Raw genomic sequence first — 17,231 nt, forward strand, 5'->3', positions numbered from 1 at the left:
GCAAATGAGGAATTTGATTGATTTTGCCCACTGAGGTCGGCAAATGCCTGCTTCGTATATGTGTAGATATATATATATATATGACTGCATTCTAGTTTAAACTCCACCATGGTAACTCCCAACTCCAAAAGACCTTACATGATGTACGAGTATCGCAACCTCTTCAGCCAGTATTAATACCCCTTTCAAACTTTCCTTCATGGTCTTCCCTAAGACATCATTGTGGGCTTTCCTTTCACAACTCAGTTGTTCCCTTCGCTTGCAACTCAAATAAGCCCAGCTTCTTGAGATAAGATGCCAACAACCGTCCATGGATAGAGTCTTCAATCTTAACACACACCTTCATACCATTGTTCAAGGCAAGTTCCATGTTCGGCACTTCAGCCCATTGCACGGGGGGAAGTGAGATCCAATCAAACAACCCTCCCGCCATGGAAAGGATTACCTCCACCCATCCCATGTCATGGTGTATAGTGACGCGCACGGTGATATTATACTTTGTGTTGGGCAGAATAGGCTCGACGGAGCGGATGGTGTAGATACCCCCTTCGCTCCGAGGACAATGCTGAATGAGATGGGTGTTGGGGGGTATCTCAAGCGGTTTGAGAAATCGAGAGAGAGCGCCCGTAATGAAACGGCATTCTTCATCCTTTTTCGTGAAAATTGTGGTGCCACCTGGTTTACTTGTATGAATAAGAGAGGCCTTGCTCTTTTGTAGGTCATATTGATCCATGAAACGAACTCGTTTGGATGTCCTAATCGGAGTCATACTGAGGATTGCTACGTGGGTTAGTTTCTCGTGGTGTCTTCAGTTTGGCCGTTGTAGAGCAACTCTCAAGGTCACACAATTAATTTCTGTACAGGGAGTGTTCGAGGAGGACGATCGAGGCTTTTTATACATCTTCAATCTTATTTGTTCATAAGTTGGGTCTTTGTCCCGAATGACGATAGCCGTGTTCGCAGCGCAGTACATACATGATGCTAGGTGCTGGGAATGAACAGAGGCTATCCAAGAAAGACTGACTTTAGTTGCGCAATTGTCCAAGTGCCTGAGTCTAACCCGCACAGTCTTATAGTTACCATTTCTGTAAGAAAGAGACATAAGTTAATGGTGTCTATTCGGATATTGTTTCAGACTCGAGCAAGCATTGAGGATGCCTGCATTGAACACTCATTCTAAGCACCCAAGTACCTAAGTACATTCTCATAGCCTTCCAGTGTCTGCATGTGCATCGCCTCAGTCTTTCTCGGCTTACCTTGGTCACTATATAGATTTCCAAGGTTATTAATGGAGATGGTTAGTCTATTGATATCAAACCGATATTACCAAGAGTATTACCCTGTTGTAATAAACGTTAACATCTTCATAAGAAACAATACCGATTTTACAGCATAATTGAGGCAATACATACGCAGGTGGCAAACATCCCAACAATTTTGGATCCTTTAGGTCGGATAGTCCCCCAACCTTTTTGGGTTCCATAAGGATACCCTGGAGTTTGTACATGTCGATTGAAGGTAGTATTCACCTGGAATAGTAAGCAACCCGATTTTTGACGAGCAAAATTGGCCTAGTTACCTTCATGCCCACGAGAGACACTCCTCGTTCCTGAACCTCAAAACTTTTTAGTCGTTCTCCAGCAACGCCATCTATTGTTAATGACACACTGGAATCATTTGAGTCCGAGAAGTTTCGTCGTCCCGGGAAGTCTTGGTCAAATGGGCCAATGTTTCCAAGATGCCGGTTATAGGAGGCATCGGTAAAGCGGAATTCTATACCTGCGATATAGCAGACATCGAAAACCCAAATAACAATCTCAGTGAGAATTGACGAATACATGTCATCAGCTTCACCAAAGAAGACGCTTGTCATTGGGAGTTTGAACTCGCTTGGTGGCTTATCACCCTTGGTCCAATCGTATAGAAGTCCTTTCGGTGGAACTTGAGGATACCAGAGGCAGTTATTGAGCCAGGTGAGCTCATCCAGTGAGCCTTCTCGGCTAAGTTTGACCAGTTTCATGGCCTGCGAAGTATTAGAAGTTACATCTTAGTACATTACGATATAATTGATAAGGAGAAGAGAGTGTAGCCGGATAGAAACTTACATCAAACTCGGCTTTAATTGCGGAAAGGCTGGGGGGTCCAGCTAAGCGCCATCGTGGAATACCAGCTGGCTCGCCCGCCCAGCTAGATAGTACTCCACCCTCATAGATGAGGGCCATTGCTTTAACACCAGATGTATGCAAGGCAAGCTCCCAGCCTTGGACATATTGTGCAACGGGAAGATGAATGTCAACCATATTACTCTCATGTATGTACCCAATAGCATGGCGCTCATGGTTATGATCAATCAGGACCAGGCCAGAAACGAACACCCCTTCAGGTAGATTCACAAACGAGACAGACATCCGTTGTACCTTGAGTGTTTGCGAGAAGCGCAGGGTGCGAGCTCGTAAACCTCGATTGCCGTTGACAAATGAACCATTCGGCTGCGCGCTGGCGCATGCCGCTGTGTGCCAGCAAGCTGAAGTATCATCCGGATCCGCAGAAGTCTCAAACCAAGTTTGTAGGGGCCTTCCTTGGCAAGGTGCATCCTCCATCTGAGACAGTAAGCCATGTAATGTTTTCGTAAGGCCCCAAATTCGCTTGCGATTAGCCATACTAGGGTCATTCAAGGCCCAGATTTGGAGTGATAAGTAGAAGGCTCTCCATGATTCAGGCGGATTGTCTATAATCTCGGGTATGTACTCGAACTCGTGACCTGGTTGGAACCGTGAGGCCCAGAAGCTTTCGGATAATTTAAGGGAGGCGAAGACTGGGGACGCAAGCCGTACTGCGTGAATTTCCGAGGTTGGTAGTAACACGGTGATTAACTGCAAAATATCTGGAAACAAGCGGAAGAAGGGGTCTTTGGTAAGAGTCTCGGCATTGAAGTTGATACGACTCAGGAATACGTCGTTCTGCAGACGAGTAGTTTTTTGGATTGCACGGTCTAGCGCGGGGATGTGAAACGGATCTGATCGAAAGAGATTGGGTATCGTTCGTGGGTCAGGGAAGCGAGTATCTCGCGTCGGTACCTTGAACGGTTTTTCCAGTATGCTTGCTCCTCCATAGTCATGTCCCCAGTTCAGGAAGGCCTCTTGACCAGTTGGCATAGATAAACATGCCGCAAACAAGTGGCCCAAGTTCGGGGTGGAATACTTTGTGAAAATAATCCAGCAAGAAGCGTGAAAGCCGTAGCCCCAAGCCAAGACATCTTCGTCCAGTGAACGTATGAACATGGTTGGTTTATTGGGTGTCAAAGCCACATCGATAGTAGTGCCTGGCCCAGCATCATCGTCATAGCACTTCTTTGGATCAACTGGAACGGTTCCAGAAAAGTCATCGACGCTGTTGCCCCATCGGCCGACACCAGAAACAGCGACATTGTTCAATAGATCGCTCTCAACCCAGACTGGTCAAATTAGAATCGAGGTATTGCAGTCAATAGTGACAGGGACTTACTTGCTCGAAACTCCTGGAGCCAGGTTTCGCCAGGCTGTTCAGTAATATGAATTCCGCAAAGAGTGCAGTATATCATGGTTGTCTTGTGTGTTGTATGAAGATGGAATGAGGTGAGTGATTGATGTTATTACCAAAGAGCCCCGCCATTAGCCTGACCTCTGAGGCGCGACAGAACCGCTGTGTCAAGCGCCGTCGTTTTAGCGCCCGCCGCAACCAGGTTGGCCTCTGGTTTCAGGTGATAACTTAAAATCTGCTAATTTTGAGAGGCGAACGCTGACATCGTGCCCGAATAACCGCCGTTTCGACTTAGCGACCATGTTTATCTTCTGTAGACGCCGAATGCTACATGGCCTGGTCGCTAGCCAGGTCGGCCGAGTCAAGGTAAACGTGTTGATCCTCGTTTCATTAGACGGGCGGTAATCAAGAATAGGCGCTGGTACCTACGATATATCAGACTCTTAGGCAAGTAGTCCGTTTCTTATAAAGTACGGTGAAATATATATATAGTACAAGAACATCTTGATATTCGCTGAAACAACAGTTTGAAAATTATCAATAATCAAGGCGTTACATTTTATGTCTCCTCCTCTATAATCTCAAACCCGTACTTCACCAGCTATCACTTCGCCGAACATCACAATGCCTCGAGGTCGCCCAGCTTACCTTCCCGCCCAGGAAGACATCACAAACACTGTCGGTTACATTCTTTCGCCTATTGCTGAGCTTAATGTCTAACTTACTCGAAGTACATGGATGAGCAGTATATGCCAGGCGGGGCCATGGAAGTTGATCAAATCACTGCTAACTCCACGGAATCTCATGTCAGTGCCGCCTGGACGACCATTCTTGCCTGCGTTTTTAGCAGGTGGGAAGGCTGGGCTGTAAACCAAGAACACAACGTCCCAGGTGGCAGGCTCGACATGAAAGTTTCACACAAGGTCGGCCGCACTAGTTTGAACTTCCTTGTCCTAGAACTCAAAGGTGCCGCCCAGTCAACTTCGCCTGTTTCCTTGTCCAGATACGAGGAACAACTAAAGGGCTACCTTCTGGCTTTGGGCAATACAGAAAATGAACTACTGTGGGGAGCACTCTGCGTTGGCAAAAATGTACAGTTCTATCAACTCCAAAAGATAGGGTGGGACGAGGGCTACCTTAACTCGATGCATGAAGGTATGCTGCGGATTGATCGCCAACCCCAGACAGTGATCCAATGGTTGCAGTATATCAAGGGGCAGGTTGAGTGATCGGAGGCAATATAGTGTATTATCTGGTATTTAGCGTTATATACTATGTAGTAGTTATTCTGTTGTCACTTAGTACTTTATGTCTATAGTAGGTATACTGTAATATCTAGGTACCTGTATGGAAAGAAAACTCAGGATCTTGATCCTGAGTGACAAGAAGACTTAGGTACCTTAGGTAACTTAGCATAAGTTTAGGGTAAGATTAGTATAGATTTAGGTTACCCTTTACTGAGTTTATTTTGACACCCAATATTACCGAAGCTACTGCAGGCCTTTAGCGCTAAACTTCTTCTTTCTTCTTACCTACATCCACCCCAGCTACTCCAGCTACTCCAGCTTCATTCTTCACACCCAGAGCCCAGATTTCTTTTCCCACAATAACATCCCAAACTATTCATCATCAAAACCTCATCTCCCACACATCATGGCTAATCAAGCCCATACTGTCGATTCTTCTGGAGATCATGTCATGACTCCCCCTCCCATGTCTCAGGGCGAATTTGAGAATGCTATCAATCGCGCAATCGAGGTTGCTATCAACAAAGCCTTGAGTGGTTTGCACGAATACATCCCTCAACTCGTCGATCAAAAAATTGCCGCTGAAAAGGAGAATCTTTGCGTCGCTGTCGCGGCTAAGGTCGTCGCTCAACTTGAGAAAACCGTGGTCGACGCTTAGAAGAGCGCTGCACGGTCTTTTACGCTGCGAATCACTTCTCTTGAGGATCGTACCCAGGCCAACCTTGATGCGGGCTACTTGATCTAAGGTATATCATCTAATACTAAAATGCATCTAATTACTAACGTTTGATCTCCCAAGTCTGTACTAACTTCATCATCGATATACCGATCACACGACATCGTTACTATGGCGCAAGATAAACCACCACACTAGCATGGTTATGGGTCCTCAGGGTGTAAGAAGACTTCTGACGTTAAACTAAAGTGTTAAAAGAACTTAGTCCAAGATCTTCTATATCTTTACTAAATTACACTAAGCTTACCTAAGTTTACCTAAGTTTACCTAAGGCTTTTTGTCACCTAGGATAGAGGTCCCAAGTTTTATTACACCCCCTTGTGGGAATGGCAAACACACAAAGCATAGCATAGTACCATCCCCGCTATATCCCAGGGTGGATTCGAGAACACCATGCATGCAAGGCTGCCGTCAACAAGGCCTTAAACAGCTTGCAGGAATACATCACCAGTATCATCGCTTAGCAAGTCGCCGCTAAAGAGGAACATCTTTGCAACACTATCGCAACTCAGGTCGCCGCTCAGCTCCAGAAAGTCATGCGTACTCCCCTGGGAAAATAGAAGAAAGAGAAGCGATCCGTGACGTGTAGACTTGGCAATCTTGAGGCCAGTGCCCAAGTGACTCTGGAAGAAGAAGAAGAACTCTAAGGTATATCATCCAACACTGAGATATAGGTAATCGCTAACGTTCGTTTCGCGTGTTATAAGCAGTATTAATACTTAAAAGTTAGGTCAGCAGATTGAACTCCACCGGCCCGATCAACTGACGATGCCCTCTCGCAAAATTCGCCTAAGATTCCCCCAATACAAAATAAAATGCTGCAGCTAATTCATCGCAATTTTTATTATAGCTTTACGAAGGGCTCTTTCTGCCCGTCTTTGAGACGTCGGTGCTACCAATATCGCGATTTTGGTCGAAGAGTAATTTCCACGCAGCCTCCGGAGTCAACGACCTATCGGCTTTACAGAAATGTCGAATACGTCGACAGATACTGCCCTGGGGGGTATCATCCCATTGAGGTCAACAACAAACTAAACCAGCGATATCATATTGTTGATAAGTTAGGCCAAGGCGGTTATTCGACTATTTGGCTTGCCCGCGATCAGGAGCTCGACAAGTATGTTGCCATCAAAGTCGGCACAGCTGATCAAGTTTCGAAAGAGAGCGATATTCTCCTCAAACTAGCCGAGAATCCGACCAAAGAATCCTCTAGCAATCTCATCACTCCAGTGCTTGACCAGTTCACAGTTAATGGACCTAACGGCACACATTCTTGCATTGTCACTGCACCGGCCAGATGCAGCATAGCCGAATCGATCAAAACTTCGGGATACAACTCTTTCCAACTTGACGTAGCCAGGGCGCTGGCCGCGCAGCTCATCATGGCAACGGCATACATCCACCGGGCCGGCTTCGTTCATGGCGGTGAGTATCTGCCCTACGTACTCTAGCCACTCAGTCATCATCTGATGGTATCTAGATATTCACCTAAGAAACGTGTTGCTCCAATTGCCTGGATCAGAGCTCGATCATCTTTCCATCCAACAGGTGTATGAGAAATACTATAAACCAGACCCTTGCCCAGTGACCAGGACTGATGGTCAGCCGGTCACCTCACCGTCAGTGCCAAAGAATGTCTATACGCCAAACTGGCTCGGCAAACCGAGCGACGAAGTTCTACTACCCGAAGCCAAACTATGGCTCGCCGACTTTGGAACAGCCTTCAACCCTTCACAGGAAACCAGATTGATGTCTTATACCCACTTACAAAACCGGCCACCAGAAGCTAAGTTTGATCCTAAGAAGCCTCTTACGTTCTCCTCCGATATATGGAGTCTGGGACTTATGGTCTGGGAGGTCATGGGTGATGGGCCATTCATGAGCGGCTTTCTATTCAATTGGGATGAGGTAACTACTGACCAGGTTGATGCACTTGGCCCACTACCGCAGGAATGGTGGGAGAAGTGGGAGGCAAAGTCAGATGGGTTTGAGGAAGATGGGCAGCCCAAAGGGCAACGGGAATTTTGGTCGCTTGAGAGACGCTTTAAACTGCATTTTCCAGATCCGAGAATGGAAGAGGGCAGTGAAAAGATGGATAATGATGAGAGTCACGCCTTTCTAGATATGATCAAAGGGATGCTGCGCTTCAGACCAGAAGAGCGTATGACAACTGATCAGGTTCTGCGGTCGAAGTGGATGAGTAAGCGGGCTCTACCTCTGGCAGAGAAAGCTTGGGGGCGTAAACTCTTGGACTAAAAGGGATCTGATAAGATGGACTCATTATTAGGAAATGGGTTTGACAGTTCCGACGCTGGTTGGGCACCCGTGATATACTAGATACCATGGGAAGAAATCATGAAAGTTGAATCAGATTACTCGGAACGGTAATATCCAGTATCTAGCACGTTTCTCTTGCCAGATGCCTCTCCGAGGCAAGTGAAAGGTAAAGTGAAAGTTCTTCCTACATCCCTTCCAAGCTGAAAAGCCAGTGTTTGACTTTTTCAGCTTCAACATCGCCGTTTCGAATACAAAGTGGCCAATGCGTGTTATCAATGCTCAACTCAGAGACAAAGTCAATAATATGGGATTTTTATGCTCAAGTGGCCCCCATGGTGAAACTGGCCCCCGTCAATTCTTAGAATAGTCACTGGTTGTCACATGGAAGCCTGCCTCTGTTTGCTTTTGTAAAGCATCTGCTTTCACTCTCGACAGGTTTTGGTATCTTTACCTATCACAATTGTCTAGTGACTTATTACCAATACGCGGATTCAGTCGGAACCTCGCAGTTCGCAGTAAACCCTTCGGCCTGTGATTGCTTAACCCCGTTGTTGACCGGAAGAACGACCAGGTTGAGTGAACCCGGGAAGAATTCCACCACTCAGCTCGGAAGAAACTCAGAGAAACGGAAACTTCCAAACTTCACAGCCACCTCCTAGCTCCCCGAAGTGGAAACGGAATCAGCCAGGTTCAGGTTTGCACAACCCAATGCAGCATCACTCCGATCCCCAAACGGACGGAACTCGGAGGTTGAATGCAGGTACGCTCGCAAGTCTGAACCGTTGTTGGGTCCAGTCAGCTCAATCAGGGTTGGTGGATGTGAATTGTCATAGAAACCTTTGGCTCCCCTGAGAGGTTGTAAAGCTACCGTCATACCCTTGCAAGTGCGTTTGCAAGGAAACTGACAAGTGAGCCAACTGAAATGCAACAGCAAACACACCTGCCAGCTAGGCCTGGACTCTGCTCCATACTGTTGTGATGGATGGCCTGTTTCTCCTAGCTAGCCTGGCTGGACCGAGCTGCTGTAAGGCGAGTCAGCTCTGATCCGTGTAAGCTGTAGTTACTCCATAGACAGTCCATGAAACGCCCGAAGGCCAAAGAATAACGCTTGGATATGACGATCAGTGGAGTCATTTGGTGCAAAGTGATCGACCTGAATAACAAATTTATGGTCTAATCGATCGAAGATGAGGTGACTGACGATCGGCGTGTTGTAAGAGAGCTAGCCTAAGCATAAATTTAATTTATCTCATTTACTGAGGGATACAATGGAAACAAATCATGGTAAAAACGTACGACCGCGTATGGTCACCCAGGACTGGGTGTTTCGATCGAAAATTCGCTCTCAATGTCATTTCCGGTTATTATCGACAGTTAATTAACGTTACTAAAAAAGCAAAGAACCATGTCACCTCAACGTGCAAAAGCAAAATACAACTACCGTTTGTGTAGTGCCTGGCAGATCGCAAGTTTCATCCAAAGCCACCACGGCCGTAACTCGAAACATGGAACGACAAGAAGAGAAAACGCTAAGACGAACCTGGCAGGACAGTCGAACTAGTCTCGGCCGGTATCTCCCCTGTCCGTGCCAAGAAGACGCGTTGTAACGCTGCATCGTTCCGTCTTCAGGGGTCTTCAGGGCATCGTTACATTCTCTGATGGTTCGACCTTGTTCCGCGAGCCTGGGCTTTAGGCCACTGAACGTGGTAAACAGAACAAGCTAAGGTAGATAGGCTATCAACAATGGCAACCCCGCGTTGAAAACGAAACGACAACGGCGATGATACATCGTCAAGATTACCGACATCGTCTTCTCGATTTTGTGAAGAGTATCAGCACAGCGACTCCATAATGATCTCAAGTTACTTATTGGCTTAACCATTCTGTCGAGTATCGTATTTCGCCTTTGTGAACATGGGACGTCGTTTCTTTCTTTCTTTTTTTTTTTTTTTGGCGGGAATACCACCACGGAGAAACATTTAAGCTAAAGAATAGGCGTTGGATGGGGCCCTGTCAGTGTCGATTGATAGCGCACGGAGGCTAATCGATCCATGACGTGAGCAAGCCACTGGAGCTTTCATCAATAGTGCCGTTGATCTCAAGTGCGCGGAGGTTGGTGGAGAGTGTGGTCAAAATCCTGTAAGCGATTGCTGCTAGTCATTCGAAGAAGTCTGTATCGGCAAATGATGCTCATGAGCCATGACTGGTTCGCAATTCCGACGATGTAGGAAGCTATCAATCTGTCTGGTCTCAAGAGACCAAATTTTTCGTCATAGACTAAGAATGGATACAGACTGGGGATTCAGGTGAAGCACAGGGCTACCACATGATGCGACTGGCTGTTCAAGCTGCCCGTTTCGTCATTCTGTCATTTGAATGAAACAAGTCGTGCACTTCCCGATTTGGTGTTAGCCAAGTAAGCATAGTTTCAAAGTTGTTGAGTAAAATCTTGAGACTGTAAGAGCACACAGTAGTTGACATCGTAAGAGCCGTCTCTGGGACAGAATATTGTAACGGAATTGGTATAAGATTCAGTTGGCGGTTGAAGACATCCAGATGAGACCTTGATATTATCGACCATTCCAGAATGAATCACATCGTGTTTGGATGTCGTTTGACTTCGATTTCAATTGCAGGCGATCACTTTCCTGTATCACCAAAAGCTACCCGGGACTTCATGATTGTCAAAACAAACAAGCATTTGCCGATCGTTCCGGACTTGGGAAACACCGGACGGGTACTCTGTAGGCTCGCGATATTCTGACCCGAGTAGTCCTAGTTAGTCGCCCTTCCCTCGCGGCCTCTCTTTTGGGATGCTTTGAGGTCCAGAACAGGATCTGCCTGTTAAGGTTGTGAAGGGGAAAAACCCGTGAAGGGTAATAGGGCTGGAAGGCATCGGTGTCGTCTCAGATCCGTAGCTCAGGAATTGATGATTGGCTGCCCTGATGTTGAAACAGACTAGGGCGGCCTGTTCCTGAGACTCCTTGGCGTCAAACACAGGTGCCCAGGGTCTGTCTCGCCATGCTACTGGACGGGTGGTGGCGCTTGGTGCTAAAAATGAACACCCGTCCTAAAGATAGAGATGGAAGCTGGTTAGCCACGAGATCATTCGGCGTTGCTGATTCTGGCCATCTTCGGCATGATGGAAAAAATCGCAGAGGGCCAATGCTGTCCATGACACATTTCCTTACCCTATTGTGATTATTATGCATAGATTAGTGGTACGCAAGCGCCATGTTTCGTAGTCCATTAACATGTACACAGTAATAAAGTACCTGCAAGACTTGGGGATAGTCTAGCCTCAAGGACGAACAGTGACCCAATCGGAACAGTATAGGCTGCGAATTGGCAACTTTCATCTTGTTCAGAGCTATCACAACAAATGAGGCCCAGAGGTGATGTACAAGCAAGACGACTGAATCAATCAGTCAGGCCATCAGTCATGCCAAGCCTGCGTTTGGCCGTGTTAGCCAGGTCCATGATCACTTATTCCACGAACCTTGTCCGTTATAGATGGCCTGCTGCCGTGATTCGCATCCCCGTCAAGTCCGGTGGATTTGTGGACTGGCTCTGCAATATCTCCGTTCTCCTATCAATTGGCGAGTTGCTGCAAAAGGGGAAATAGGCCAAGTTCCTTGGTGTTGTAATCTCTTTTGACGTAGCAACCCGCATTTGAACCACAATTATTGACATGCTCAAAGTGTAAGGTTTACTCAAGAGTCTCAATCGTAGTTTCTTCGGAGGCCTGCTGTAGATCCATGGAGAGGAACAAGTGCGAGGGTTAATCACATGGCCATGTTATTTTTAGAATGAGTCAAGAAACATTCTCCATTCTTGATAATTGAGTCGTGATGCATAGTGATTACCCGCTTCCGTTAGGTTCTCTGTTAAGAAGTGGCCCATCTAGAACAGAGGACGCGCACGTTATTTTCCCAGTAGCGAGGTCGGTAACGGTCTGACTGGAAGCGACGATGCCTTGGCACCTTCCATCTGCCACGACCAACCGTCAGTGGCTTACGGTGGCGGTCTGGGGAAGCAGCGCCGGACCACGATGCTCCCATTAAGGGAGAAATCCGAACAAGAACAAAAGCAAGTGCCATACCTTGGTCCAACGGGCACCTTGAGTGACTAGCCCAAAAATGTCTAAACGGCCAATTGGCAACCGCTAGGGCACCAAGCAAGCGCCGCTGCGCGATTGGCGGATATGGTGCCTGCACTGTACCTGCAGAAGCCTGTGCGGGACGTTGACGGGTCTGGGCCATCGATGCCCCTGATTCTTAACATGTTCTAATATGGTGGCGCAGCGTTTCATTCATCAGTTGCACTTGCCCATTCGTAGAGATAGATGATACCCAAGAGAAAGACGGCAGACGCGGAAGGAGCAACTTGTCCTGGGGAAAAGAAAAGAAACATCTCAGGCAGGAGAAGAGAGCGAACCCCTTTTGGCGTTGTAAATTATGACAGGTATTATGCGTCAATCATACTGTGCTTTCAGTTGGGGATACCAATGACTGTAACCTGAGTCCGCACCCACCACCTGAATTGTCTCTGCTGCCCATTGTCTTAGTTTAACCGCTATCTCAGCGTCCAAGTGCAAGCCTTACAACGGGGTGAGAATTTTCCCGCTGTCGATGCCCCGCTAAGTGTGCTCTAAACGCCCACCTCGGTAACTGGCTAGAAGCTCTGTTTCGCTTTTGGCCAACTGAGAGGCGCTCTGCTAGTGGCCATCAGCACATGCAGTAGCGCCTCGGAGCTTTAATCAGAATATGCATAACCGCCTTTCAATTTGTATTGGTTAACATTCTACACTGTTTTCTCATGGCAAGCGCCTGAAGATCCAGCTGGATATGCAGTGAGCCCAGCAGCGGAAGATGGGCCAGCTGAAGCAAGCCCTGTCAAGCATAAACAAAAAGTTATGTTAACCTTTTTAAGAATGGCACTTCGGCAAGGCGAGGAAAGACAAGGTTGGCTGAGGTTCTCATCCATGGCCAGGCACAAGCATCACATTGGCTACCGTTGGGCATTGCGCTTCGCATGGTGCGAACTCGCTCGCTCATCAGTCCATCCAAATAGAAGCCAAGGCCTGAGAAAGATACACACCCTGGATGATGCTGCCACAGATCATTGGGCTTGCACCGAGCCGCTGTTAAAGGCCCCTGTCAATGGAGAAACCTCTAACGACATGGGTCCCTGTCACGGATACTAATCCTTGCCGTTGTCCTGAGGCGCCCTGGACCACAACCCGTTGTGTCAAACCTCACCGGACGGACCTGAATTCTTGGAGAGACCTTTTCGACCCTTCAGCCGACTGTCAATGCTCAACCTGACTTAGTCGAGTATCAGGGGTTCCCATCGCCGGTGGTATCTCCACCAGGCATGGACCATAGAGGGGGCAATCCATGTTTGGTAGCAGATGCCGGGCTGGTTGCTCTTTGCCTCCGCAGGCCAGCACTCCTCCAGGCCTTTATGACAGACACAGAGACTCTTGGGTATATAGATGCTTCTCATTCCCACCTCTTTCGACTTTCCTTTTGAATTATCACTCACCGTTTTCTTTTCCTCTTTTCTTTACATCAAAGTTTTCTCTTTTTTGTTCTGGTGTCAAAGTCATTCGTTTCCTTTGACTCCATTTCTTAATATTCTGTTCTGCATATAACACACTCGCTACACACATACAACTATTTATTACCACCCCCCGACAATTCTTTTACCATGAAGGCCAACTTTGCCCTTCTGGCTCTCACTGCCAGCCTTGGCGAGGTCTCCGCTCACTGGGGTAACTGGAAGGAGGCTCCCAAGTACACTCCTCCCCAAGCCATCGACAACAAGTGTCAGGAGAACCAGAAGAAAGGCTGGTACTGGGATGATCTCCAGGTCGGTCAGTTCGAGAAGTACAACGATTTTGATTTCAAGGGCTGGACCTGTGGAACCGATAAGTCGAAGCGCGATCTCGCTGGCCGTACCTTTGGCAAGTCTATCTTTGCTGAGTGTGGCTCTACCAAGGAGGCCGCTCCCTCTTTCGGATGTGGTGCTGGCAGCAAGGAGAAGTCTTTCTCTCTGAAGAAGTTCCACGTCCGACCCGAGTTTGACTGCCGTCTCGAGTTCCACTATGACATGCCTGACGGCTCTACTTGCAAGCACCAGGCCGACTGTTCTAAGGACGGTACCGATGTCTACAACAGCCAGTGTGGTGGTGCCAAGAACGTCCGCTTCGTCTACCCCAAGCAGCCCAACAAGCCTAAGGACAAGTGCCGTGTCGAGGTTCCCCAAATTGACTTCGACTGTGACAAGCCTCAGCCTCCCAGCAACACCTACACCGTCCCCTCTGGCGAGAACACCAAGACCATCCCCTACGGTGACAACACCAAGACCGTCCCTGCTGGTGAGGAGACTACTACTGCTCCCGCCGGTGGCAACACTGAGACTGTCCCCTCCGGCGAGAACACTGAGACGGTTCCCGCTGGTGAGCAGACTACCTCCGGCTCTTCTCCCGCCGAGACCACCTCCGCCCCTGTAGGTGAGAACACCGAGACCGTTCCTTCTGGTGAGAACACTGAGACTGTCCCCGCTGGCGAGCAAACCACTTCTGGTTCTTCTCCTGCTGAGACCACCTCCGCTCCCGTTGGTGAGAACACCTACACTGTCCCCTCTGGTGAGAATACCAAGACCGTTCCTGCCGGTGGTAACACTGAGACTGTCCCTGCCGGTGAGGAGACCAAGACTGTTCCTGCTGGTGAGCAGACCACCTCTGGCTCATCTGGTTCCGAGACTACCTCTGCTCCTGGTGAGAACACCGAGACTGTCCCTGCTGGCGAGAACACCAAGACCGTTCCCGCTGGTGAGAACACTGAGACTGTCCCTGCTGGTGAGGAGACCAAGACTGTTCCTTCTGGCGAAGAGACCAAGACTGTCCCTGCTGGCGGCAAGACCACTTCCGGATCTTCTGGCTCTGAGACTACCTCCGCTCCTTCTGGTGAGAACACCGAGACTGTCCCTGCTGGCGAGAACACCAAGACCATCCCCGCTGGTGAGAACACTGAAACTGTCCCTGCTGGTGAGACCAAGACCGTCCCTGCTGGTGAGAACACCTCCGTCATCACCACCGTCTATGACAGCACCTCCACCGTCTACACCACTGAGGTCAAGACCATCACCTCTTGCGGCCCTGAGGTTACCAACTGCCCTGCCACTGCTGGTACACCCGTTATTGTCACTGAGACTGTCGCCATCTCCACCACTATCTGCCCTGTGACTGAGACTCTTACCGGCGACAAGCCTGGCCAGACCAAGCCTACTGAGGGTGGTAACAAGCCTGGTTACACTCAGCCTGCTGGTGAGAAGCCCACTGGTGACAAGCCTGCCAAGACCACCGAGGGTTCTTCCCCCAACGCTACCACTGATGTCCCCGAGGAGCACACCACCATTGTCACCAGCTACGACAGCACCTCTACTATCTACTCTACTGCGGTCAAGACCATCACCTCTTGTGGTCCTGAGGTCACCAACTGCCCTGTCACCGCCGGTACTCCTGCTGTTGTCACTGAGACTGTTGCCGTTTCCACCACCATCTGCCCCGTCACCGAGACCATTACTCACAAGGCTCCCAAGCCCGAGAAGACTGGCTCTGACGAGAAGCCCGAGACCCCTAAGGCTCCTGAGGACGGTTACGACGTTCCCGATGTTGTCCCCAGCTGCTTGAACACCTTCCTTGACTACGTCGCCGACTGCAAGGACAACACCGACGCTGCCTGCTACTGCCCCTCCAAGGACTTCGTTTCCAACGTCTTTGAGTGCCTCTACGCCCACGCTGAGAACGACGACACTGTCGCCCAGGCCGTCTCCTTCTTCCAGGGTATCTGCGCTCCTTACGCCGAGAAGAACCCTGTCATTGCCACTGGTGCCGACTCCGTCACTGAGCATATCACTGTCACCGGTACCACCATCATCACCTCTGCTCACTACACCACCGTTGTTGTCGCTACAACCATCACTGAGCCCGTTGTCGCCAGCGGTACCCCTGTTGAGGGATCATCCACTGTCAAGACCATCGAGACTGAGATCGTTGTCCCCGAGGTTGGCTTCACCTCCGGCCCTGCTGGTAACGGTCCCATCCCTGCTCAGACTGCCCCTGCTACCGCTCCCGCTGCCGGTACTGAGGCCCCTGCTCCCGGCTACGAGGCTCCCGGCGCTGGTGAGACTCTCATCACCGGCAAGCCCGCTGTCGGCACCGGTGGTCTCCCCGCTCCCACTGCTACTGGCGTTCCCGTGACTGCTGGTGCCGCTCGCAACGGCATGGGCATCGCCGCCGCCATCCTGGCTGTTGCCATCGCCCTGTAAGGGTCATGATGCGCTTCGCACATCTCTGTTTTCCTTGTTGTTTATAGATTAGGTCTTGGTACCTGAGGCGGGACGTGTATGTATGCTATGTACGCCCGCACCCCGAGACCGCTTGAGCTTCCAGGGAAGTTAGACAGCGCGCTCATCAAATATGTATCATTCTTACGATCCTTACGAACTATGCATTAGTGTGGAAACTTGGTACTGACCGGATCCTCATGTGACATCAAGTCTGGAGGTCGAAGAAAAAAATGAAGTAGAAAAGAAAAAGAGCAAGGGAAGTTACCAGTTGAGCCGAGATGCACAGAAGCATATATACCCGCTGGCTGGTTGTTTAATGTTAATATTGACTTATTTCTGTTTGAATCAATTCCCAATGCTCGCCTATGTCTTTTCCCCATGTGAAGTTGTTGTCTCTTTTGAAGCTGTGGCTTCTTGTTCATTCGGTGACTCTGAAATGACTTGTAAATTGGCACTAGCCTCAGGTGACTACACTTCCGTCGACTGGTACTTAGCACACTTTCATTCCCAAAGAGAAATGTTAGGGCTGTCTTTTCCTGCTTCTTGATATTTGTGGGAAGTGTCATGCTTAGGCCTCGTCTGTCATGGGAGAACCGATCTAGCACCTGGACAGACAGGCTTGGGGACAGCACTCAATCACATTCTTTTGGGCACTCTCGCAATAGTCGCAACTTGCTGAAACTCTGATATCGAACTTCCACTCATGTGTTCTGCCCTATTTGTATATGTCTTGTGGTCGTTGGGAAAAGCTGTGATCTTTTCCTCCATAGGCCTGACAGTGATCAGATAAGACTGAGGCTCGTGAATCTATCGTCGTTACTTTTGAGTGTGGTCTGCCAACATAGGAGATGGCGCCCTTGTTCGATCACATAGTGTCGAGTGTAAGCAGTAAATTAGCACACCGGAGCCAACCCACGCAGACCTGAGTCCTCTTGCTGAAAGCCTCAGGCTTCTCGAACTCGATGATAACAGCTTACACATGGGCATGGTTGGTATTGTATGTGCGGATGTTGTCAGCTCTACCTTGCCACCTGAGAGCCATAGAGCCTAGGGCCTTCTTGCAGCATACTTGAGTCCGATCAAAGCTTTCTGAG

At 48.9% G+C, this 17,231-nt stretch overlaps 4 protein-coding genes across 4 annotated transcripts; 3 read left to right on the forward strand and 1 right to left on the reverse strand.

Annotated features, from left to right (window-relative positions):
• Window positions 1–235: 235 nt before the first annotated feature.
• On the reverse strand, window positions 236–3,580 carry FSUBG_1064 (uncharacterized protein; the record flags this gene model as incomplete). The annotated part of the gene is made up of 4 exons (XM_036675237.1): window positions 236–780; window positions 1,669–2,023; window positions 2,106–3,454; window positions 3,505–3,580. 4 exons carry the CDS (start codon window positions 3,578–3,580, stop codon window positions 236–238), a joined length of 2,325 nt encoding a protein of 774 aa, XP_036543232.1.
• Window positions 3,581–4,143: 563 nt separating this feature from the next.
• On the forward strand, window positions 4,144–5,424 carry FSUBG_1065 (uncharacterized protein; the record flags this gene model as incomplete). Its single annotated transcript, XM_036675248.1, has 3 exons — window positions 4,144–4,197; window positions 4,251–4,674; window positions 5,027–5,424. The coding sequence occupies 3 exons, from the start codon at window positions 4,144–4,146 to the stop codon at window positions 5,422–5,424; spliced, it is 876 nt and encodes a 291-aa protein (XP_036543233.1).
• A 1,047-nt stretch (window positions 5,425–6,471) lies between these two features.
• Window positions 6,472–7,758, forward strand: FSUBG_1066 (kinase domain protein; the record flags this gene model as incomplete). The annotated part of the gene is made up of 3 exons (XM_036675259.1): window positions 6,472–6,505; window positions 6,568–6,927; window positions 6,983–7,758. The coding sequence occupies 3 exons, from the start codon at window positions 6,472–6,474 to the stop codon at window positions 7,756–7,758; spliced, it is 1,170 nt and encodes a 389-aa protein (XP_036543234.1).
• Window positions 7,759–13,491: 5,733 nt separating this feature from the next.
• Window positions 13,492–16,116, forward strand: FSUBG_1067 (uncharacterized protein; the record flags this gene model as incomplete). Its single annotated transcript, XM_036675270.1, has 1 exon — window positions 13,492–16,116. One exon carries the CDS (start codon window positions 13,492–13,494, stop codon window positions 16,114–16,116), a length of 2,625 nt encoding a protein of 874 aa, XP_036543235.1.
• Between the last annotated feature and the right edge of the window lie 1,115 nt (window positions 16,117–17,231).

Source organism: Fusarium subglutinans (genome assembly GCF_013396075.1).
Source record: "Fusarium subglutinans strain NRRL 66333 chromosome Unknown NRRL66333_c0000005, whole genome shotgun sequence".
Lineage (NCBI taxonomy): Eukaryota > Fungi > Ascomycota > Sordariomycetes > Hypocreales > Nectriaceae > Fusarium > Fusarium subglutinans.